Genomic DNA, 24,883 nt, shown 5'->3' on the forward strand with positions numbered 1-24,883 from the left:
GTTTTGAATTTTACCTTGAATTGAGAAACTAGAGAAAAACATCTATAACAATTGATAAAGTACATAAACCTTTTCATTCAATAAATGAAATAAATTTCCAGAAAATACACTTATTATTAATAAAATTAATTTGATTGCAAATAGAATAAAAAAAAAGGAAAAGTTCAAAAAACTTCGATAGGGAACAGACAACAGGATGTAAGAAATAATTTCCAAAAATAAAAATAAACTTAAAGATGTTTAACATGTTTGTACAGATTTATTGTTAACAAGCGTTTCATTTAAAACAAAAAAAAAAAAGAATTAAAAGGAAAACGTGAAAAGGGTTAGAAATAGCTGCGAGAATGGAAGGAATAAAAAAGAAAACCTTTAAAAAAGAATAAAAAACCATTGGATAAACCAGAAATAATCACTTAATTTCACTGTAATGCTGCTGTTTCTGCATTTGTTAGTTAATATTAAAGGCATTGCCAGATTGTATACGTTGGATCGATCTGTATTGAAAATCAAGAAGTAAATTCCATTAGAAAAAGTAGAAATCGTCTTCTACTTTCACTCGAACCCTCCTGTTTTGCATTTGATGGTCACTATTAAGACCAATGGTAAAATATACATGTAGGTACGATCTTTTTTTTAAAGGTAAGAGGTAAAAAGCAATAGAATAAGTTAAAATTGTATAATTTTGCTTGTGCGATAGTTAGTATTAAGACCAATGCAAATTGAAGGAATTAAAGAGCTGAAATGTAGATTCAAATCATACCTGCAAATTTATTGATACAATACACCCAAATTTTGTATAAAGCTTATGAACCTAAACTATATTCAAAAGAATCGCACTATTACCCAGAAATAGTAAATTTTACAGGCATGAAATTATCACACTTTATTTTCATCAACCCAAGTAGTGAATTATTAAAATTTTGGAAAAATCTGGTCTAGTTATATTAGAATGTAGACCGAACTAAAGCAGGAGTTAAACGGCGTTTACTATTTTGACACGGTGAGAATTTTCGGGTCTGAGGAAGGCGTCCAGTGCCTTCATAATCTCATTTTTAGACGACCCGTTCTTCATGGCTGTCGTCGCTCATGTTTGCACCAATGCAATTAGTTATGTAGGTTATTTCAGTTTGCGAGAAGAAGAAGTAGTGAGGTACAATTACAATTACAATGTAACGAGAAGTGGTGAGTCCCCTGTGTAACCCAAAAGATGTGGAAGATCATATCAATATGTGGCTTTATGTCTTCGGAGACATAAAGCTAGGTATACCTCAGAAACTTAAATGTTTCGTACAGAATTAAGAAACTGCTTATTGAGACAAAATTGAAATGGCTTTATGTTTTCATTTAGCTGCATTTAAATTCAGGTTAATTTTTGATAATTGAATGATTTTTATTATTACTTTTTCTTAGTAAATACTTTAAATAAGTTTAATTTGTTTAATTTACGAATTTACACCAATGGTGTAAAAATTATATCTGAAAATCGGTAAATATTCACCGACGATGGTAATAGTAAGGTACATGTTGCTTTTTGTTTATTCATATTTCTGTAAGAACAATATCATTTTCTTTTCTATTAAAAAAAGCTTTTTAATTTAAGTCCCTAGCTTCTCAATGCCTCAAATTAGTGCACTTCTGAACGGTTATGGAGTCAACTCAGTTATTGAAATACGTAAATTTGAAATCTTGAGAAAAGCAAAAAGTTAATGAGGTTTTAAAATCGTAACTGTTTTGTGTACTGACAGTAATATGAAGTAAAAGGATGAAATACTTGTTGATGGATGAATTAGCGATTTCGTGTGCGAATATGTTTAACTTCTGAGATATAAATTAATTTTATGTACAACATAAAGTAGTAATAAAAAGATAAGGTTAAAAAATATGTAGGTCAAGTCTTGAGAACGGGACACTATTGTTCGCTTTAAGCTCAAGCTTTGCTCATAACTTCTGTAGAATGCTTAGAAAATTATGCTTACTTTAAATAGCCCGCCCGCCGTTTCTGCTACTTTTCCTTGTTCTATTGCAGTATTTAATAGTGCAATCAAGGTTTTTTTTTTAATCCAGAATGCTCTCGATAAAATCTGCCTTAATGTACATCCCTGGTTACTGTTAATTCCGATGATGATCCCACACAAAACAGCTAATTTCATCGTGTTTTTTTTCTGATGTACACCTGCCATGCCCTATTTATAAAAGAAATTTCTGTCACCTAAAATTTTTGAATTATTAACCGTAAATTATAAAAACAGTTGAGTCTTGTTTACTACATATGTATGAATTAATAATACAATTTTTTGAAGGGTAGTAATATAAGTGGTAGAAACATGGTTGAGGTTTCTAGACAGAAATATCTTCAAGCAAGCTGACAATTCTTCCCTTTGAAAACTACGTGTAGCTTTCGGCAATTCTTGGCAAAGTGGTAGTTCGCTGCTCTTCTTCCGCATAAAATTCTAGACTAGCCAAAGATTATTATATTGAATAAAAACAAAAATATTTTTTTTTACCAATATGACCTTATTAACAACCTGCGGTGGATCCTCACCTCCTCGATTGAGCACCTGCTACTCAGCTCTATCGTGCTGCCACTGTTCAATTCTTAACAGCTAACAGGCTCCTTACTGCTTAGCTTAGTACTGCAGTTCTTTCACATGTATTTAGTTTAAGAGCAAAATGTGGGAATCTTTACATATAAGTACTTTCGCAAAGGTGATTCCAGCAGTCTGTCCTCTACAACAGATATTTTTTATTTTAGCGCTTGATATTAACTTTTTTTTTGGTAAGTCCTTTATTTTTATTTATGTAAATTATTAATTTATTTTGGGTAGTGATTCATTTTACTGAATTGGCATTTTAGAAAAAAGCCTCCATTCTCCTTTTCATTCAACCGAAAATATTGTTATATAAATTTCCCTTGAAAAGTTTTACAAAGGAATGTATGCAATGAGCATTCTAATTTTAAAGAAAATTGTTGGAGCCTTTCTGAAAAAAACGAATATCGATTCAGTAAATTCGCTATAAATTGGCTGATTTAAAAATACAAACTAACAAAAAACTAATATAAATATCAAATTTAGAGTTTCTACGATATTTCGTTTTTGAGTTATGCTGATAACACATTCCGCTCACGCACACCAATTTGTACATTAGAATCCCTTGAAACTGTTATTTTCTGGGAAAAAATTTCGAAAATTCTACACCAAGAACAAATAAAAGTTAGTCTAAAGATTTTTCTAAATGTTATTCATAAAATTAATTGCGCTATCGTAATCATATTTGGGTGGTTCTCGTTTATCATAGGTTCCGCCCTCTTCAATATGATTTCTTTTTTCGTATGCAAGTTACATATCAGTTTCATTCAGACCAGAACCAGCAGTGAGGTTAACTGGTGTTATGCTCATTTAGTAAGTTTATATTTTTCACTCCACTTACATATTCTTACCAATTTATCAAAATTAACATATTATTATATATAAATATACATATATTAAATTATTTAACTTAAATTTCTTCGAGTTTCTGGCTAAGATTTATGATTAGGACAAAATTAGTGGTACAGTGGAGTCTCGGTTATCCGTCATGACCGGGACCAGACACATGACGGATAGTCGAATAGACGGATAATGAAAAAAAAAAAACGAAAATTTACAGATTCTTTTGTTTAACGTGTAAAAAACTTAGTATTAACTGGTATACATATACGCTTAAGCCTTAAAGGTCAGGTAGCTTTCATTATTCAATTCATTCTATTGTGTATATAAAATTAATGAATACAATGTCTGCGACATCTAATCGGTTTTGTTTGTGGTTGATCTTTTTAGGAAAAAAACCCACAAACTATCGAATGATGGACAAGAGTATGTACCTAAAAGACAAAGGAAAAATTTTTCTTTTTAAAATAATTTTTTGGTTTTTTTTTTTAATTTTTAAATACTGAGGACAGTGACGGTTAATTGGAATAGACGGATAGAAGGGTGACGGATAACCGAGACTCCACTGTATTAGGTGATCCTCTTTTCTATTCTACCTCTTGAATCTGTAAAACCGAGCTCTGACAATCCTAAGAACTCCACAAATAATTTTTACAGAAATAAATTTAGATAAAATATTCGGATTTATATCTGTGCATTTAAAATTTCAAGTTCAGAGAATGTAGGCAGAGCCGTTTTTGACAATATTCGAATAATTTATTTTGTAAAATTACAATTTTGGTTAACCAATTTTCAAAGGTAGTACAATAAAATGTCTTTTATTTAGCATCAACTATAGAATTCGGAGATATTAAGGCAAAATCGGTACGGTACAGATTTGTGAAATGTAACTTATTTCAAAGAAATGGGAATTAAAAAATACATAAATTACCGGAAAGCTGATTTATTTTGATTATCAATTATCGGCCCGTATGGTTTAAATCAGAGGTTCTCAAACTTATTCCGTTTACCGCCCACTTAGAGAATCAATTATTTTCTAACGCCCCCTAAATTTTTTTTACCACATCTTAACCCTTTCCAGCTCGATGATGCCATATGGCATCACTAGTTTAAAATGTATTATTTCTTGCTTAATTTTGACCAAATAATACAATTGGCATCATTTTAGTTTTCTTTCATGCCTGTTGGGGCAGCACAAGTCGTAATTTTTACATAATTCTTGCCCGCGAAAATATAATATGTTTTTATTTCATTGTTGTCAACCACCAGAAAATCGTCTTCATTACAGTTGTATTTGTGAATTCTTTTTTGCATTTTTTAAAGCTTTTTTGTTTCTTAATTATTTGTTTTTGTAGAAACTAAGTGTTATTTATCTTTAATTAGGTATGTTTCAATTTATTTAACTTATATTTATTTGTATAATCGAAATTTTAAAAATGAGTCCATATGGAATCTTTGAGCAAAACTTGACTATTAACTTAACCATTCTATTTTTTTTATTACATAGGGTATATTCTGACCTGTTTTTTTTAACATGGAGCGCATGTATACACCCGAAGAAGCTATAAAGATTATATTAGACGGTAATTGGTCAGATGTTGACTTAGAATCTTCAGATTCTGAAGATGAACAAATTGGGGAAGTTGATGCCAACGCTAATTTACCCCCAAAAACAGACTCTAATTATACCACTTTACCAAATGAAGATGAGTTTTTTACTGAGGATGAAAGATCAGTTAGTTCGGAAAATATTTCAGGAAACCCTTCCAATAATTTGCAGGATCCTGTTTTACCAACCCCTGAAGCAAAAAGGAAACCTCCAAAATTATTACGCGGGAACAACATTAGTTGGGTACCAGTTAGGGATGATTTTCACTTGAATTGTACTAATTTTTCTTTCAATAAAAAACACAATATCACTTATGGATGTGACAAGCCCATAAATTATTTTCAACTCTTTTGTTCGAATGAAATTTTAAAAAATTTTGTGGAGCAATCTAATTTATATTCTGCTCAAAAGACTGCCCAATCTATTGGCACCACAATTAATGAAATAAAAAAAATTTTGGGTATAAACATCATGAGCGGAATTGTAAAAATGCCAAGCTATAGAATGTATTGGGCCAGAGATACCAGGTATCCTTGCGGATGCAATGAGCAGAAATCGTTTTGACAAACTTCGCACATTTTTCCATGTGAATGACAATACAAACTTTATCTCTGATCCAAATCACCCTAATTACAATAAATTGTACAAAATTCAACCATTCCTAGATGGAATAAATAAAGTTTTAATTATTTTCATTCTTGCTAACTGGTGCCCAATGATGCCATATGGAATCATTTTCCAAAAAATGTTCAAAACATTCAAAATGGAAAAAAATATTTGATTTGTTCATTTTAAGCATTATTTATTGCAGTGAAAAAAGTTTTTTTTCTCTCTCTCTGTATAATAATTCGGTCCGGAAAGGGTTAAAAATCATAATTACACAATCTAAAAAAAAAAATCGTTTGCAAGTTACCGAACATTGTGACTTACAGCTGTTTTTGAGTAAATTCGAGCCTGTTATTGACAAACTTGTTAAAAATCATCAGATTCATCCTTCACATTAGATTAGTTTTAAAATTTAAATTGAAATGTTTGTTTTAATTTGAATAAAAGTTTTTCTGAATATTATTTTTAAGGTTGCGTTTTATTGCTCTCATTAGAACAGTCTCATTTAAAGTTCGAACTCAAAAACAGGATACGCTATAATTAAACAATTTATGAACTAGAAACGATCCATTTCCATTTTTTAAACTATAAGGGCGAAGAAAATGTTAGATATTTAAACATCTTTAATTATTCCATTGAGAATGAATATGATTAACTTAAACTTAACTTGTTATTTTTATAAAGTGATAGCCTAAATTCAGTTATGGGACATTCGCCCATTCAGAAGTGGTATAAATCCTCCGTTACATTCTTGCCACCCAGGGAGCACGTGCAGATTAATCGCATTGTTGAAAGTCTGTACTTGCCAATCTTGTACGCTGGAAAAACACGAATTAAATTCTAATTGCACGTACATAAGATGTTTTCAATTGGAAAAGGCTATTTTTAATTTGTAAGAATTATGAATTAATTTCTGAATTGATTTTGTTGATAAGCTTCTCATTGATACACTGAATTAGAACATTCCCAAATTACAATTAATTTTAATGAAAGATGTATCAATGTATTTTGAACAATATACCATGTATTAATTTGTATAGTACAAAGTTTTCAAGTATAATATTAAAAAGCAATAGTTACAAAATCGCTTCTCACCTTTAAGTAGTACAAATAATTGGAAATGATTATGTTAGGCACATATAAAAAAATAAATTGAACGATAAGATCGTTTATATAGATTAGATAGACTGGCAGTGATCGGTTGAGTTCTGCGATTTACCGGCAAAAATATGAGGGTTAAGACCGGTGAATAGGCCATCTGCGGACTGTTCAGTATGTGAACGTCTCATAATGATTAATTTTAGAAACTAATATACTTCGAAGTATCGTTTGTTTAAATAAAATATTTAATTTGTTGAAAATAAAATAAATTACTAAAAAAAATTAATAATTTAAAAAAAACTTGGACGAAGCTCCAAATTACCCACTGAACTCAAACGCTTAATATACAGTACTATCCTCAAACCAATGTGGACTTACTCGTACGGACTAGATCTGTGGGGTTCAGCCAAACCTACAAACATACGGACTGTACAGACATTTCAATCAAAAGTACTTCAACAGATAGCTGACGCTCCTTTCTACGGTGACTAACCTCCCTCTACACAACGACCTCAACACTCCCTTCATAGACCAACTCGCCAAGACTAAATATTAAAAATTCCATACTGCTTTCTCCACGTGCTCCAATCCTCTAGTACAGCTTCTCGCCTCCTCTGATATTCCTGACAATCCTCCTCGCCGACTGAATCGCCAGTGGCCCCACGACTTCCTCGCAGTCTGAAGGCCTAAAATTAATATCCTGTAGAAAGTGCTGCCGCTGGGCAGTTTCTTTCCTCCTGCCTTTCACGCCTCTATACTTTTATCTCCCCATTTACTTATTGTATAGTGTATTATACAGATTGTAAATAACAAAATAAATTAAAGAAAAATAAAAAAAATGTATTAACATTATTATAAATTAATGTTTTCAGGTATTAAGATGGTTTATAATCACAGAATTTTTGTTTGGATGTTCTTCGTTTATTGCACCAATCATGTATATTCATACCTTCCCTACAAAGATCAGTTAGTTTACCCAATAACTTTATATTTTGTTATAAATTATTACAAATAGTTTTCATGTTTGTTCATCGCTTTCTTACTAATTACTATTCTTCATTTTTCGTTTGTTTCTCAAAATTAGAGCAAAATTATTTAGCGAAAATGGACATCTATATATAGTGAGTGCAGAAGGAGCTAATATTACTTTAAGAACAAGAGGTGCAGGCTACATTAATATTAACGAAGAAAATCTCCTTCAAGCAACCTACTTAGTAAGTATTGTGGTTTAAGTGGAAAAGTCATTCACATTCTTAGTGTTTTATTATGTCCTCTAAATTTGTTGTGTTATTTACCTAAGTTTGAGATCGTAACATTGTAGCTTTATTATTTTATTTTTTATCTTAGAAAAAAGTCAGAATGAATTGATCCTTAATTTTTTTTTTTACAAATGCCATTTAAACGTTAAACAAACTCATAGTTTGTTCTGCAACACTGGACAGTCTTAACGGTTTTATCCGTCACAGCATCCTGTTTTATTTCATTATAGTTTGAATCTGTAATCATTAATATGCTTCTGTCCTTACGAGCTTATCATGTAGTCGCTACTGCCGTTCTTTTGGCCTTGCTTAATCTGAAAACTTTGCCGGACTTCTTCAATGAAAAGCTGAGGAATATATAAGCTGAATCGTATACTAAGTTTATATATACTTAAGTATACAAAACTTATATAAATGTACATAAGTTTTGAATGACAAAGATTATTAACTTTTCTTTGGCTAGATCAACTGCATTTTCTAGTGCAAAATTTTTCCATGACCAGTTCTCTGGTCTGGGCGATTATTTTTCTTTGCAGATGTTCCGTCTAAGATGGTGGTTAATTTGTGCGAGACGTTTTCTAAGCTTTGTTAAACTTATAGAATGTACAATGGAACCAATTCTGGCTGCACAACTCGCTAGGTACCTAATTGAAAAGTGATTAAGAAAATAAAAAACATGTTTTAGTTGTTGAATTTTACTATGATTTTGTTTGATTTCAATTTAATTAAGGGTTACTGATGGAATCATATAAAGAATAACAACACATTCCTCTAAGCGGTTGAAATGATTAATAAAAATAATTATTTGCAGGCTAGAAAAGCAGCACTCTCTGTTGAAAAATTTGAGAGTGAGTCATTAGTTGATATACAAACAACTATTAATGGACTAACTTCGACAGTGAGAGGACCAATGTTGCGCCGATTAGAAAGACTGGAAACTTTTCTGCCAAACAGTACTTCTGGAACATTTACCACGGTAAGACAAATTTAACTGAGAAGTAGTTGCGAATACACACACTACTGTGTGTAGTCACTTAATTGCAATTCCACTAACAAAGTGTATGAGCTTATTTTCAACAACTCTTAAGTTGTTTGATTAAGTGGTTTTTATTTTCAGGCAAACGTACGGTTTATAAGAAGAAAAATTATATTGTTGACCAGAAGGGTTAGTTAACTTATACTACAATTTATTAAATTGATAATTCACCATCATCTGATAAAAGCTTCTTTAAGCAGAATTAATTAAATATGTTAAATGAAATTTACCTTTAAAATTGAAGTAAAGAAATAAACATAGTTTTAACTCTTTTACACAGACCTACTTCGCGTACGCTTTCTTTTAAAGTGCCTCAAGTGAATAAACCACTTAAAAACAAAAATAGATGCTAACACTTTTCCTGCCGCAGTTTATATTTTACAAGTTTGAAAAACTATTTTCAGTAAATTGGCACTTCATAATGGCAGATTCTATGTAAAGACTCATGATGATAACATATTAAAATATCAAATTTCTGCCTTCTGCTGTTTCCCGTTTTTTGACCGTTGACCACACACAGACCTCATGGAACCTTAGAACTAATATTTTGAAAATTCATACTGTAAGTCTGAACGATTGTAAATTGGCGATCCCCCTTTCGAATCCCGCTTATAACTACTTTTAATTTGTCAGAAAAAATTGTTTGAAGCAAAATATGAGCTTCCTCCCCCGTCCACGACGTATCCCGTAATTGGTATTTGGACGTTAAGCCCTGCCTGAAAAAAAGATAGTCGATTACTTTATTTATATATACAGGGTGTTTCAGGGTTAAGTGTCCTAACTGAAAGTATGAATTTATGAACTCAAAACAAGAAAACATTTTCCTATGAAGGTATGCCAGTTAACGCTTTGTTTATGAGATATTCACGTATAAAGATTTCAATTTTTATGAATTATTATTAGGTAGGTTATTATAAAAAAAAAATTAATAGTGTCTTCCAACTACTTTATTAATAGAAAATAATGGCATTAAAAGTAAATAAATAAATAATAAAGAAAATGAGGAATCGGTATCTTTCTTCCACAGCAGCAATAGCCGAACGGCACTGGATTGCTGTTATTGATTCAATTACTCATCTTCTTAAAGAATGAAGATCATTGACCGGCATTTCATAGACTTTTCCTTTATTAGAACCCCAAACAAAAACAATCCACTGGTGTCAGATCTGGAGAGCAAGCAGGCTAAAAGTGAGTCACTGAAACTCACGCTGAAAATGGTGCTCACGAATCGCATGAGGATTTTCGAGCATCTAGAGATGATAAGTCTCTTGGTTGAACATTTCTTGTGAGTGTAGCTTCATCCGTCCAGAGAATATGATGCGAAAATTGTGGCTTAAGATCAACTTGATTTAAATTCCAATCGTAAAATTGAATAAATGACAAAATTCTTGAGGTAATAAATATCGTACCGTTGATAATACTATGGGTGACGTCCATCTGCAAAGAGAGTTCTCCTTACTCTCCTTAGAGAGTTGGCGTAATATGTAATTCTGCTGCAGCTCTTCGTACACTGGCGGACGGATTATCATCAAAATATTGTAATATTGTCGCATTCCTTTCATTTCATTAAGGGGCAAAAGCTCCATCAGCACGTGGCATTAAAGCAAATATACCAGTTACTCTAAAACGTTGAAATGTGGACCTAAAGATAGATTTTTATGGTAATCTTTTATTCGGAAATCGCACGGAATATTCACAATGGGCAGCATTGCAAAAACCATACACAAACACCTTATCGGCATATTCACTGTTAGAATAAATGCGATGCATAATGATGCAAACTCTGTAAAAGTGTCAAACTGATAAATGTTATGGAGAAAGAGTTATTATTTAGAAAGTCCACAGTGCAAATTCCAGATGGTATTATTCTGTAAAATTTCAATATTGGTATTTGCAGTTAGAGACACAACGTGATTTTAGCAGTTATTCAATCAATTTATCATTCGTTCTAAAATCATTAGACGTGAATATCTCATAAACAAAGCATTAACGGGCCTACCTTCGTAGGAATTTTTTTTCTTGTTTTGAAATCATAAATTCATATTTTCAGTTAACCCTGCTGAAACATCCTGTACATATGTGTGTGGGTTGGTGTGTGGTTCTCCTTATGTTAAGCGAGAAATCTGGGTACAAAATTTGAGAGTTTGTAATGTTTACCAAATTTCAACATACTATATCTTTTATATTTCAATCCCTACAGTATTGATATCATATACAATTATGGAATTTGTAGTGGTAAAATTGTGCTAAATTCCATAGGGTTCTCTAAATTAGTTAGGGAGAAATCTGGGATCGGAATTCGGGTGTTTGTAATGTTTACCAAACTTCAATATTCGATATCTCCTCTATTTCAACCTTTACAATACTGATTTCTTATTCTTAATGTTTGTAGTTGTCTATAATTGTGCTAAATTCCAGAACGTTCTCTTTATTAGTTACCGAGAAATAAAAGATCATTTAAGTCTCTAATTATTTTTTATTCTTACATTTACGTATATGTTCTTCGGTTAAACTCTTAAACGTTTGCAGAATAAGCAATCGAAGTTTCATTAAACGCAATATAAAAAGTGTGCTTCTTAAAGTTTCGTATATGTTTATTTTTAAAAAGTACTTTTTTCTTTTAGATAAATATGCTGTTGACTCAAATAAGACTGGTAAGGAGGAAACTGATCACTGACGATTGTGCATCTAATCCTTGCGAAAATGGTGGCACCTGTATCGATCTGTATAGTGGATTTCATTGTATTTGCCCGCAGTTATGGGAAGTAAGTAAAATTAGAACAATAAGCAAATCATTTATTTACTTATTAGCTATTAACGAAGCACTAAGCAAATTATAAGCTGCTTTTCAATTTGGTAAAATAATTAAGCACCCTGCTTCGAGACTAGGCTAATTATTTAATTTATTTTAATATGAATTAGACAATTTGTCTTCTTTTAAACATCTTCGTTAATTTGAGGATTGTTCGAAGGGCCAGACATGTCAAAAAGACGTTGATGAATGCGATAGATTCAAAGGAACTGATCTTGGATGTCAAAATGGTGGTACATGTCAAAATAGAGAAGGTGGTTATAACTGTTTATGTCCAGACAATTGGTTTGGATTACATTGCACCCGTCGTACCTATGACTGTACAGCACAAGATTCAGCAGAAATCTGTGGCCATGGTGTTTGCATTAATCGAGGAGGAGTTGGTAGAGGTTTTATATGTATCTGTGATCAGGTTTGTTGTTTTTCTGTTTATTTTATTTTGTGTACAAACTAATAGGATTTTGTCTGCTGACTGATAAACTTATGTTGCTTGTGCTTGTGACTGAGTTGATGAAGTAAATAATTTCTTAAGTTCGGAGGTTCTTCCTAGGAATAAAACAATGAGTTTTTAACATTTTTGTAATTTCATTATCTTGACATATTATCATGATAACTCAGTCTTCAAAATGATAACGCTGCATACCAAACATTTCAATGTATTTTTGAGCGTAGAAAGTGATAAAAACTTAAACGAAAAATTCGTTTTATAATCATGGCCGAAAGTTACGACTTAAGAGAAGGACTAATTCTTCAATATTTTTGCCGGTAGTGTCCTTTTGATGGTGAATAGAACTACAGAAGATCTCAATGGAATTCTTTACTTTTCAGTAATACAATTTTAAGTATTTTCTCGGGAATGGTTTAAAATCAGTTTCATTGAATCGAATCTGACTGGAAGACAAACTGAGTTGTTTGAATAGTATTTTAGACTACAAATACTTTACTTTTAAAACAAATCAACAGAAAGCTGTTTTCTATAATACAAATAATAAAAAAATAAATAATTAAAAATAAAAAACTTATTCTAATTTGGAATTTTGTGGTAATTATTTGTTCTTTATTGTTAAAAACATTTAAAAATCTGGAGCTAGAGATATCATTCCCTGAGGACTACGCTAATTGCCTAGAGTCATTGGTCTTGCGGAATTCTCAATCAATCTTCCCAGAGAAAAATCTTGCAACTTTCTACATAAAAATATAACTTTAATGACAAACAAAATACTAAAAAAAAAGAAGTATAATATTTACATAACTTGAAAGGATCTTAAGAGGAAAAAAAATTATGTTTAAGGGATGGACAAGTACTCCTGGTACTGGATCCTGCACAGTTGACATTAACGAATGCGATCAGAAAGCACATCCTTGCTCCCATGATCCTCCTGTCTCATGTGTTAATCTCCCTGGTAGTTTTGATTGCGAAGCATGCCCACCAGGTAGGTGCTTTTTATGTTTTTGCGAAGTATATAATAAATAAATAATGTTCAAGTAGAGTTAAGTAAATAAGTTTAATTAGGCTACTCTGGCAATGGTTACCATTGTGCTGATATTGATGAATGTCTAATCAACAATGGCGGCTGTAGTTCTCAACCACAAGTGCAGTGCATTAACACTAGGGTATGAATTTACAAGTATACAATAAATATTATATTATTGTTGTAATTAGGGGATCCTTTCTCTTTTTCTCTTACAACAGATGTAAATTATTATATGCTAATAATTTGAATTACAGGGATCATTTTCATGTGGCCCTTGTCCACCTGGTTATTCGGGGAATGGAATTACATGTGAGCCTGTGTCTTCTTTATGTGTTGTTAATAACGGTGGATGTAACGATATGGCCACTTGCATTCATAATCCAAGTAAATTATTCAATGTTTTTATTTCATTTTTATTATTATTTACATTCACATTATTATTCATTTATATATAAATTTTTCTCTTTTGTTTAAGGTCTCAATTATGTACAATGCAGATGTCCTTTGGGTTGGACTGGTTCAGGAATTGGACCCAGCGGGTGTGTACAGCTTGCAAATGTATCTGTAGCAGCGCCTTGCAAGAATAATCCTTGTTTAAACGGCGGAATATGCAATGAATTTCCAGATGGCCGCTTTGCCTGTACATGTTTACCTATTTATAGAGGTGAATATCATCAAATGGAGCACCATTAATCATTTGTTTGGATAAAATTTGGTATACTGCTGTTACTATATCCATAATTATATCAAATTAATTCTCAGGACCGACATGCGCTGAGAAATTAGATGTTTGCCAACCAAATCCATGTAAAAATGGAGCAACATGTGTAGAGTTCTCAACTAATATTCGATGTTATTGTAGTCCTGGTTTTACTGGCTTCCTTTGTGAAAATGAAGAAATGGGTAAAATTATAAAATTCACAAACAATACAATAAAAGTTTCATATATAAACAATTTGCTTTCAATTAAATAGTTAAATAATTTGTAGATTTTTGATGATCAACTAATTTTTATGTTTTCTTACACCTTTTAAGAAGTAGTAATGGAAACATGTATTGCAAAATTAAAGTTTAGGCAAAAATCTATTGACCAAAAGTTCTTTACCGAAGCAGTTTTTTTTTTTAATTTTTCCTGATTTTCTTAAAAGTTGTTCAAGCGGTTTTCTTTATATTTCGTATTCTACGGACTCAAGTAAAAATCTATCACTTTTATTTCTAATTTTTCTCTGAATTATTCAGTGGGGGAGGGGGAATTTGAGAACCACTGAATTAATATCTTTCAAAAGCACTTTACTCTTCGTTCACCTTATATAACATTAAAAGCTTGTAAGATTACGAGTCTTGGAAAAATCATTTTTACGGAAGTACGACGTAACAGAATAGGTTCTGAGTATTTTGAAAATGGATTGATCTTTTTACTCCAAATTTGTTAAAAATCAACTGAAGATTTATGAAACCAATGGTTTTATTTGAGACTTTTTCTCAAAAACCTTTTTTCTTGAGAGTTTTGGGAATCTAAAATCGTTTAAAGAGCAAAAATTTGTCCGTATAAGTTCAAAGAAAGGAAAGAGCAAACACATCACCTCTCGTAGACCGTCATACATTCTACCCACAAACACATAACTTTAGGCGTTGTAGAATTTTAAGAAAATTTTAAATTAGAATAGTAATAATTGCAGTAACTCGCACCATTTTTTAAAATTTACTTTGAATTTAATTTACTTTTGGTTTACAATAGCATCTAGGACTACACTTAAATTCTTCTTTAAAGTAACATTGGCCTATTATCATTCTCTTTGTTATTCAAGACGTTAGTTTAGTAAGGCTCCATCATAAGATGGATTCTTCTCCAAGGATTTAAGAACTCTTTTAAGCAAGGCTGCAAAAGTACGTTTTCGAAAAAAAGTCACAAATAAAACCATTGTTTCATAAATCTTCAGCTGATTTTCAATAAATTTGGAGTAAAAAGATCAATCCATTTCCAAAATAATCATAAAATAAGACTGCATAAATATCTCGAAATGTTTTTATTAGCTTTCATTAATTCAAATTAACCTCTAAGAAGACTAATTACCAGCTACTGGTCATGTTTCTTCTCAAGGTGGAAGCTTGCAGAAACTTTTATGCTAAAATCAGTCTGAAAAACCATCTTAGCTAGTGACGCTACGAGTTATTGCCAACTACGTACCTAATTGGTAGTTGGACGTAAAGCCCGCTTGAAAAAATAGGCAATTACTTTTTTTGCGAACTAAGTTTTTTTTTAAAAAAATGTAAAATACAAATGTATGGTGCATTATATTACATGACATTTACGAGTATACTAAAATCAGTTGAGTTATATTTTAGGTGGATGTTATTCAATTAATCATTTATAATCACCAGCAGTTAAATTTTTCAGGTTGTGTAGGAAGATTTATAGGACTAGAAGGTACACTCAAGTGGCCAAGAGAAAACAGCAGCATTTCATCGCGTACCTTTCAAGGACAGAGTTGTAACTGGGTTATCACCTCTTCAAATAGTTCATTGGTTATAAAAATACAATTTACTAAAATTAATGTGCCTTCACGAATTCACAATTGTGCGTTTCAATACATTGAGGTACACTATTTACTACAACATATTAATTAATTTTAATAGGTTTAAAACTATTTGTTTCCACTAAAAGTAAAAAAGAAATGTTAAAAATCTATCTAGAAAAAAAGAAGCTTTGTACTATTAAGTAACTAGAAAAAATAGTAACAATTAGGCCAAATAATGAAAATTACTTTGTTGGTTGGTTATCTCACCTCCTGAATTATTTTTAATTTATTTTTGTTACATTAAGATATTTAATGGCCGAACTAGCAGTTATCCCTCGTTTGGCCGGTTTTGTGGAACATCTTTACCAGAACCAATAATTTCAACACATCCAAGTATCTTAATAGTTTTGCAATCCTATTTATCTTCAAACGGAGAATTTACTCTTACGTGGACAGCAGTCAAGCCAGGTTTGTCGATTTTCAGATACATTTTGCAGATACACTTTTTCCAAGCAATTGGATGAAATTTAGATGCTTACTAATCTTATTATGGTGACTAAATTTTACGTCATTATTACATGTTCTGACTAAAAAAAGTTGAATACATAAATGTATATATTTATTTATTTATTATTTATATATTTATCTATAAATACTAAATAGTATAATTATAAAAGTGTTGAATCTCAAATGCCATGCTGTACGTCAACGGATGTAAAGGTATTGGAAGAAGGCGGCGATTGACGACCAAAATATTTTTGAAAATGTACTATGAACCACAGTAATTTTATTCATTGAATTTATCCAATGTGACACACTTTTTATTTTTATTTTGGACGGTTTCGGATTTTAATACATCATCAGTGGTTGATTTATCAGTTTGGTCTAGAAAATTTGATTTCCAATGACTTCTGTAATCAGCAGAAACATCGTGGATGATAAATTCGGAGAGTGAATTTAAAACCTAACAGCAACTATGTGTAATATCCATTTGAATCCAGACATTTAAAGACCTTATAATATAAACTACGTAATAAGGATACAAGTTGAAAAAATTCTTAGTGTCAATAGCAGTTTGAATTAATGAAGAGAATTAGTCGAAAACCGTAAGATTTATCCAGCCCACTTAACTTCCTTTTTAAAGGATTTGATTAAAGAAAGAAACTTCTCTGGAGTTTTCCTATTGGTCTGTTTTGTATTCCATTTTTTGATTAGCCCAAAATGCTGATTTGAGAAGGTTTAATACAAATTTCAAAAATCATTAAATTTTCAGAATGTGGAGGAAACATAAATGCATCGGTTCATGGAATATTAACTTCACCTGGGTCGCCTGGACCGTACCCACATAATGCAGATTGTGAATGGCATCTTATCGCCCCGGAAGGAAAGCGAATACAAATATCTTTCTTTTCGCTTGATATTGAAATTCATGCCAACTGTAGCAGCGATTTTCTTGAGGTATTTTTTTTGCCTACAGTAAAATATTAACATAAATTCGAATTGATCTGAAAACGTTAAGTTTAACTTGTTTAATATTTCTTCACAGATCCTCGATGGGCCATCTTTAATAAGCCCTTTATTAAAAAAATTGTGTAATAAAACTCAGCCAGCACCTATACTAACGTCTTCAAATGCGGCAACCATACATTTTCATTCTGATAATACTGGAAGTGGAAAAGGTTTTCAGATTACATATACACCGACAGAAGGTATACCTGGTTGCGGTGGCACTTTTACTGCACCAACTGGACGCATCACACCACCTTCTTCAATTACTGAAAAAAATTCTTACGCTGATCATCTTAATTGTGAATGGAAAATTCAATTACCTGAAGGGGAAAGAATAAAACTCAGTATCGTGAAACTCAGTTTGGAATCCAGTAACAACTGTAAATATGATTCGCTAGCAGTAAGTAAGCTATGTCTGACTTTGAAATTCGTATTTAAAATTTCATTAAATTTGTTAGCTGCTGAATTAATATGAACAATCATTCGTTAGTTTAGGTATTCATCTGTAGTAAGACCGATTTTGCGTACAAAAACAAATCGTATTGTCATAGTTCCTTATATCTTTGTTGTGACTCCAAGAAGGATTTTAAAAAGCGGGAGTGTTGCACAATAAAAATGATAGTGTCATAGTTTTTTAATCAAACTTTTTCAACTTTAAAAAGCAGATCTAATCAAAAATCTCAAGCGTTTTCGTTTGGAATATAAGGGGGAAAAATGTAGATTTTAGATAAGAGGAATTCTAATTTATAAATTGTAATATTGTAACTTGCAAACAAGTAGAACAAAATTATGAAAAATTCTTCATTTTTCAAGGTATACGATGGTCCGTCTGTGGAATCTGATTTATTTGGAAAGTGGTGTGGAAACGTTTTACCTTTGCCAGTCGTTTCTACTACAAATATTTTAACCATATTATTTATCTCTGATCATACATTCAACGAAGGGGAATTCGTTATTACTTACACTTCAGGTCCATATGTTCACATATATTACTCTAAAGAAATGTATTTACAAATTTATGATAACATATAATCTAAATTATTTCAGTATGTGGAGGAAACTACTATGAAAGTTCTGGTGTTTTATCGTCACCTTACTATCCTAAACATTACCCAAAAGACCGTCAGTGTACCTACTTAATACAACAGCCTCCTGGCAAGGCAATAGAATTAAGATTTTTAGATGTTGATATTGAAGAAGCCATAGATGATGAATGTGAATATGATTATTTAAAGGTAATATTTTAAAATTTTGAATTTATTTATCTTTTCCTCCCTGTAAAGTAGATAAAGCTGTTTCCCATTTATATCTTTTATATAAATTTAGTTCACTCTGGGTTCTTTAAAACTTTAATTTTTGAGACAAACACCGCTTTCAACATTTTTGGTTTAACATAATGTATAAATAGTCACAGTAACGTATTAATTAATTAATTTATTATTCATTTACAAATACATACAAATGCCTAATGAGGAGCTGGTAAAACAAAGTAACGATTGTGTAAACATTCTAAATAGATATCAGATACAAGTTAAAATAGAACAATCTAAAAAATTAAAGCTAAAAATACAAACAAATATATGTAAAATAAAAGAATAATAGTTTATAGTATGAAAACTATAAAAGTATATTGTGAAGCAAAATCAAAATAAAATTGAGCAAAAGTACGTTATTAATAAAATAAGATATTAAATAAGTTACTTAAGTAGAATTGGAAATTAAGATTTTTAAGCAGTCAGGGAAAATTCTTTAAAAAAACAAATTATATATTATTAGCAAGTCTCTGAATTTTATTAATTGGAGCAAAATAAAGTTATTTGAACAAGAAGGAATGTTAAAGAGAGTGGTTATCCTAACATGAGAGGTAATATTGAAGTTGACTAGCTGAAGGATTTCATTGCAGTCTATTTGCGAGTTTATGATCATGAAACATACTAGAGTAGTTATGAAGAAAAATTAAATCTGTTGTTGTACGCTTGAATTTAGGGAAAAGTAAGTTCATTTTTGACATGATATCAAAATCTATAGAATTTGAATAAGTAATAGAGAAAATTATTAATGTTCGGGAAGCTGTATTACATTATTTATTGATTGCTAATTAAAAAGAAATAGGCAAAAGGATAACAGGAGAATGGGTTTTAGACTTTAGGAGATTTGCAGTAGTTTTGCGTGCAGGAGGCAAGGAAAGATCTAGGGTACCTAATTATAAAACCTAAATTTTTAATTTCTTTGGCGATGGTGTGCAATATGGGAAATTAGATATTGTAAAATTTAAAAGCATGTAGATGTTACGCTTTCTATAATCGTAAAGTTCAAGATGTCTACCTTGTAGTCTTGAGAACGCTCGCGCAGTCCAAGCAAATTGTTATATTTTTCATTATTAATTTGCCAATCACAAATTTCTTCATTTATCCTTTTTCATTTTGATTGTTGCAGTATTGTAAACGAAGGCATCTCGAAAGTTGAACGAACTTGAAGTGAATTTTTATCGTGATATTAATCCGTGCTTTAGATTTGTTTATGGCGTTTCAATTGATCACCATATGGTCTTATTAAACATGTTCGCGCTCGAAAAGAGTCTATTGATTCGTGTTCTCCATTAACGATTGGATGCAGCTGATTTTGTTTGGGAACTGTTTCTAAAAAGTTGTTTAATTACTCTTAAAAATAAGAGACTAATTTATTACAAAATTTAAGGAATATCACCTATCTCATTTATCATTAAAAAAAAAAAAAAAAAAAATAGCCTTTAACCGGGAGGTAGTTTAAAGTTTAAAATATTGTTTCACAACTATTTAGAAATATTTTTGTGGCCGATGTACAGATATCCTAAAAAAAATTTCTAGTAGTGAATATTTAAAGTCTTTTATATCTGTACCAGATTTTTTTTCGTTACAGATTTATGATGGCGACTCAGATGCTTCACCACTTCGAGGAGAATTTTGTGGAAATGGCACTCCTGGTGTAATAATATCATCTCATAATTACTTATATTTAGTTTTTAATACTGATGAATCAAGAACTGGACGTGGTTTCTATGCTAATTATTCGACTTTCGATGTTGGTATGAATTTGTTGTCAGCAATTCGTTTCTGAGCTTTTTTAATCAATGTTTACAAATTAAGTCTTAATATCTAGATCTAGATAATTAATTTAAACTTCGGTTTAACTTTCCTAATTGTGAAAGTAGCAAAAATAATAATAATGTTAGGTAAGGTTTAAAATTATAATAAAGATTCAAAATGTGTTCCTAAAATTATTAAAAACGCAAAAAGTGAACAATTTTTCTTCATTTGATTTTTCTTCACTTTAATCTCAGGTGATTTAATCCATATTTTATTCAATAACACAATTCTGCGTATAATGATTTTGTATAGAAATATTTTTCAACTCTTGAGATATAATATTAATATACAAATATTTCACCAGATTTCTATTACTTAAAGCGTTTTAGTAATTTTAATTAGTTTGGTAAATTTTTCTAAATACTGATCGATCACATTCAAATAATTTTGATTTTTTTTCATTAGGCTGTGGCGGAATATTGGTAGAAAATAGTGGTTTTATATCGTCGCCAAAATACCCTGATGAATACCCTGTAAACAAAAATTGTCATTGGATAATAAAAGCAAGGCCAGGATATATTATTCAACTAACCTGGTTAGCTTTTAAAATAGAATTTTCTCCAAGCTGCGTTCATGATTGGGTTAAAATATATGACAATACTACTACACCTCTCGCAGATTATCAAACTGGAGAAAGGTTAGCATGATTTTTTTTATTATAAGCTTTATTACATTTATTTGACTTTTTTATTTCTGTGAATGATTAGAAAATTTAAACGCTGAAAATGGTAACATCTAGAATATCTTTGATTACAAATAATCGAACAACCAAGGGTTTATTGTTATCGAGCCAATCTGGTTAACATCTACATATATTATCTGGTAATTCCCAACAAGATCCAATACTAGTTCTAGAATTATATCTTAGTCTAGTATTAGGAGAGGTTTAAAGTGCTTCTTTATTTACCTGATTAAAGCAGTTTCAATTTTTGACTATTCATGAATCAACAATTTACTTTAGTAAAATTCTCAAAAACTAATTTCAAACTAATACTCTAATATTTTTGTAGTTATTGTGGATCAAACGTGCCACCAGTAATGACATCTTCATCAAACTTGCTATTGATTGAGTTTCATACTGATAGTTCTGAAGCCGAACCTGGATTTATGGCAACATATACAACATTGGACTATCGTACAAGTAGTTATTTTTTCAGTTTTAATTTTTTTTTTCATTATCTTAAGAATTTTATATTTTTAATATATACTTACATTTTTAGCTTGTAGTGGCAACTTTTTTGGCAATGTTGGTTCTATAAAAAGTCCTAATTATCCTGATAACTATCCAGATAATCTTAATTGTGTTTGGGTAATTACTGTCCCTAATGGAAAACAGATTCAATTGAATGTCATTGAATTTAATATTGAAAAATTCTCAATGAACTGTGAAGATGACTTCCTTGAAATAAGGTAATACTTATTCAGAAACAATTACATTCACTTTAAAAAAACCGATCATTGATTTTTTTAATTTAATTTTTTATCTTGTATTGCTTGAATTTATTAATTTATTTATAATAATTTATTAATATTGAAACTGTCCGGTATAGTAAAAAAGGTGTAGTGTTAAAATACAATGAATTTTGACATTTTTTCTCTCTTTACTGTCCGTTTATATTCGTTTACATTCTCGCTTGTAAGTATCTTTTAGGATTAGTTTAGTTTTCGTGAAAAACGTTGTCGAATATGAGCAAAAAACGGAAATTTTTAGAAATCGTTCCTGTTCTTATTGCAGCGAAATTTCACTGCGCTCTCAGCACTTCACAAAAACTGTAATCGACATTAATTTATATTTTATGTTGTTTGTTTGAAAGGAATGGAGGTTATGAATCGTCCCCGCTAATTAACAGATATTGTGGCACTACTATTGACCGCGAAATTACTTCAATGACTAATCAAATGTACATTAAGTTTATTAGTGATTCTTCCTATACTTCTAAAGGATTTTTTATAACGTGGGATAGCTCTCTAACAGGTAAATATTTAAATATTTATCGATTAAGCTGTTTTATATTTTACAAAACGTGTTGTGGCAAAGTGTGGTGTAAACACTTACAAGACTTACTCTTATGTTCTCAAAAATGCTAAACACCAAATTTTTTCACAGAAGTATCCTTAATAAAATTTTCGGAAAAAATATTGCTAGTAAAAGTTATGGATCTTCATATAAAAGATTAGCACTTGTAAGTTTAAAGAAACTCAGAAATATTTTTCGAAAAAATGAAACATCTATTTAGTAAGGTGATCTTCCAGTTGACTAATTTAATCAAAACCTTATAGATGCAAACTTCGTTGCTATCTAAGTTAATGACCGATCCACTTCTGACGATGGATGGAATTCCGTAATTGTCCACAGATGCAATAAACATGCTTACTGCGATGGATAAATTCAGCGAAAGTAATAAACCTTGTGAACTTAATTTTCTATGCCACATTTCGCGCAACTTAGAATTTCAGAAAAAGTTTTTATCACTGCCCAAATAATTTAATTTATTCAAGATTTTTCTCTCCGTTAACACTGTTATTCATTAATTTAAACATAAGTTGTGAATGGATTTGCTAATTTTCTCGGGGATGTTGGTAACTCTCCTGCGTCAAAATTTCATTGCTTAAAATGATTATATTTAATCATTTTCACTGAATTGGAAATTCATGAACCTCATTAATATTCATCCATCAAATATACTTACATTAGATTTGACTTTTAAAAGTCAAATGGAATTCTAGATCAAGTTTTCATGGAATTAAGGAAGTTTTGCTATTTTCAAAATAAATATTTAGCATTTAAATTTACAAATTTTCTAAAATTTGATTACTTTTTTGGAAGATAAGATTTTTGTGTTTGTATTTGAATGAAAAGATTTATTTTTTTAAATGCAGGTTGTGGTGGAACACTTTTCGGATCTTTTGGTGATATCATCTCTCCAAATTACCCTTTACCTTATGGGAAAGATGCAGATTGCACATGGCGGATTTCTGTATCTCACGGCTCTGTGATAAAATTAATGATTTTGGACATCGAGCTAGAAGAGGAAGAAGATTGTTATCTAGATTTCTTAGAAATTCGTGATGGTGCATATAAAGGAGGCCGTCTTCTTGGGCGATATTGTAAAGGGCATATGACGGCAATACATTCTTCTAGTAACCACCTATATCTTCGTTTCCGTTCGGATATCTCAGCAGAAGGAAGAGGTTTTCATCTGAGATACGTGACAGGTTAGTTTTTAATGTTTTTTTTTTGTATTTAATTTGTTAGTTTTTATTAAACTTTTTTTTTTAAATTATTCAGATTGCAACAGAACTATAACTGGCTTTAGAGGGGTTATAGAGTCACCCAATTTTCCTAATGATGAACCTGATGAAGTAAATTGTAATTGGATCATTGAAGCTCCTAAAGGAAATTCAATAAACATCAGTTTTTCCCACTTCAAACTTGTTGACCATCCAGTTTCAGTTTTTTTGGAGAGTTCTTTCAGAATGTCACCTTTTTCAAGATTCTCTGAAGCTGTTGTATCTTTACAGCCTAACAAATCTTGTTCTCATACTTATTTGCAGGTATGTTGCTCATAAATTACAATAATTAACCATGATTGTTACTGGAATTGGTGTTTATTTTTATAAATATAAAATCTAAAATTAAATACAAACCATTATACAGATTTACGAAGGTTCTGGTACGAATTTGCCAAGCATCATGAATGGAATGTATTGTGGCACGATTATTCCATCTATGTATAGTTCAACCTTAGATCACTTATACATAAAGTACAAAAGTTCAAGATTTTCGCTAAAAAATTCGTTTCGCTTAGAATGGATTGTGTCAGGTATTTATTATAAACGTATTCATTTATTCAAATTATTCTTGGTGTAGCAAATTTTAAATTTTTATTCAAAAGAGCTCAAAAAGTTTTTTTGGCATTCTTGACAAGGCTTTATTTCGTGACATCATAAGGTTTTCTTCAAATGTTAAATTCTGCTTGAACTTTAATCCACAGCAAAATTGTTAGGCTATTGATTTATGCTTTTCATCACAAAAGAGTATTCTTTATAGCTTCAAGTTCAAATTCTGAGCTTATATTGCAGACCTTATTCACAAGATAAAATAATTGGACTCGGCCCTTGTTAAAGAGATATTGAAACTTTACAATCTCTGATATACTACTCAACACTTTACTGGCCATTTCATTTCTTACTGTTCTGAACTCTTTGTAATCTGACCGAACTAAATACCACTTCTTTCTTAGTCTACAATTAGGAGGATACTAAGCAGATATTTTATCGGAAATATGCAATGTTCAAAATTTTATGATGTCATATTGACCTCAATTTTAGATTCAAAATATCTCGCTTCCTAAAGTTCAAACTTACGAATTTCACACATTTTAAGGGTTCTGCAAATTCTAT

General features: G+C 30.7%; 1 protein-coding gene across 7 annotated transcripts in view; it reads left to right on the plus strand.

Moving 5' to 3' along the window:
• Positions 1-24,883, plus strand: part of LOC141454369 (cubilin-like) — a 74,240-nt gene that overhangs the window by 4,245 nt on the left and 45,112 nt on the right. For 4 of the 7 annotated variants that reach the window (XR_012458676.1, XM_074128506.1, XM_074128508.1 and 1 more), the window contains 25 exons: positions 7,617-7,710; positions 7,829-7,958; positions 8,815-8,979; positions 9,121-9,168; positions 11,664-11,804; positions 12,012-12,263; positions 13,143-13,284; positions 13,365-13,465; positions 13,581-13,710; positions 13,802-13,990; positions 14,089-14,229; positions 15,725-15,924; positions 16,151-16,313; positions 17,119-17,303; positions 17,392-17,754; positions 18,168-18,324; positions 18,402-18,589; positions 20,253-20,418; positions 20,885-21,116; positions 21,490-21,620; positions 21,700-21,889; positions 22,294-22,454; positions 23,360-23,695; positions 23,769-24,034; positions 24,138-24,303. Coding sequence is in view for 6 of the 7 variants with exons in the window: in XM_074128506.1 (XP_073984607.1) it covers positions 7,617-7,710; positions 7,829-7,958; positions 8,815-8,979; positions 9,121-9,168; positions 11,664-11,804; positions 12,012-12,263; positions 13,143-13,284; positions 13,365-13,465; positions 13,581-13,710; positions 13,802-13,990; positions 14,089-14,229; positions 15,725-15,924; positions 16,151-16,313; positions 17,119-17,303; positions 17,392-17,754; positions 18,168-18,324; positions 18,402-18,589; positions 20,253-20,418; positions 20,885-21,116; positions 21,490-21,620; positions 21,700-21,889; positions 22,294-22,454; positions 23,360-23,695; positions 23,769-24,034; positions 24,138-24,303 (4,437 nt within the window). In the remaining variant the exon portion in view is untranslated. Of the gene's footprint in view, positions 1-1,127; positions 1,365-3,330; positions 3,402-7,616; positions 7,711-7,828; positions 7,959-8,814; positions 8,980-9,119; positions 9,169-11,663; positions 11,805-12,011; positions 12,264-13,142; positions 13,285-13,364; positions 13,466-13,580; positions 13,711-13,801; positions 13,991-14,088; positions 14,230-15,724; positions 15,925-16,150; positions 16,314-17,118; positions 17,304-17,391; positions 17,755-18,167; positions 18,325-18,401; positions 18,590-20,252; positions 20,419-20,884; positions 21,117-21,489; positions 21,621-21,699; positions 21,890-22,293; positions 22,455-23,359; positions 23,696-23,768; positions 24,035-24,137; positions 24,304-24,883 lie in introns of those variants that run through there. The other 3 variants (XM_074128511.1, XM_074128510.1, XM_074128512.1) reach the window with 3 other exon arrangements.

The sequence above is a fragment of the Rhodnius prolixus genome, unplaced genomic scaffold, assembly GCF_049639745.1.
Source record: "Rhodnius prolixus isolate KJV_2025 unplaced genomic scaffold, Rpr scaffold_9, whole genome shotgun sequence".
NCBI classification, from domain to species: Eukaryota; Metazoa; Arthropoda; class Insecta; order Hemiptera; family Reduviidae; genus Rhodnius; species Rhodnius prolixus.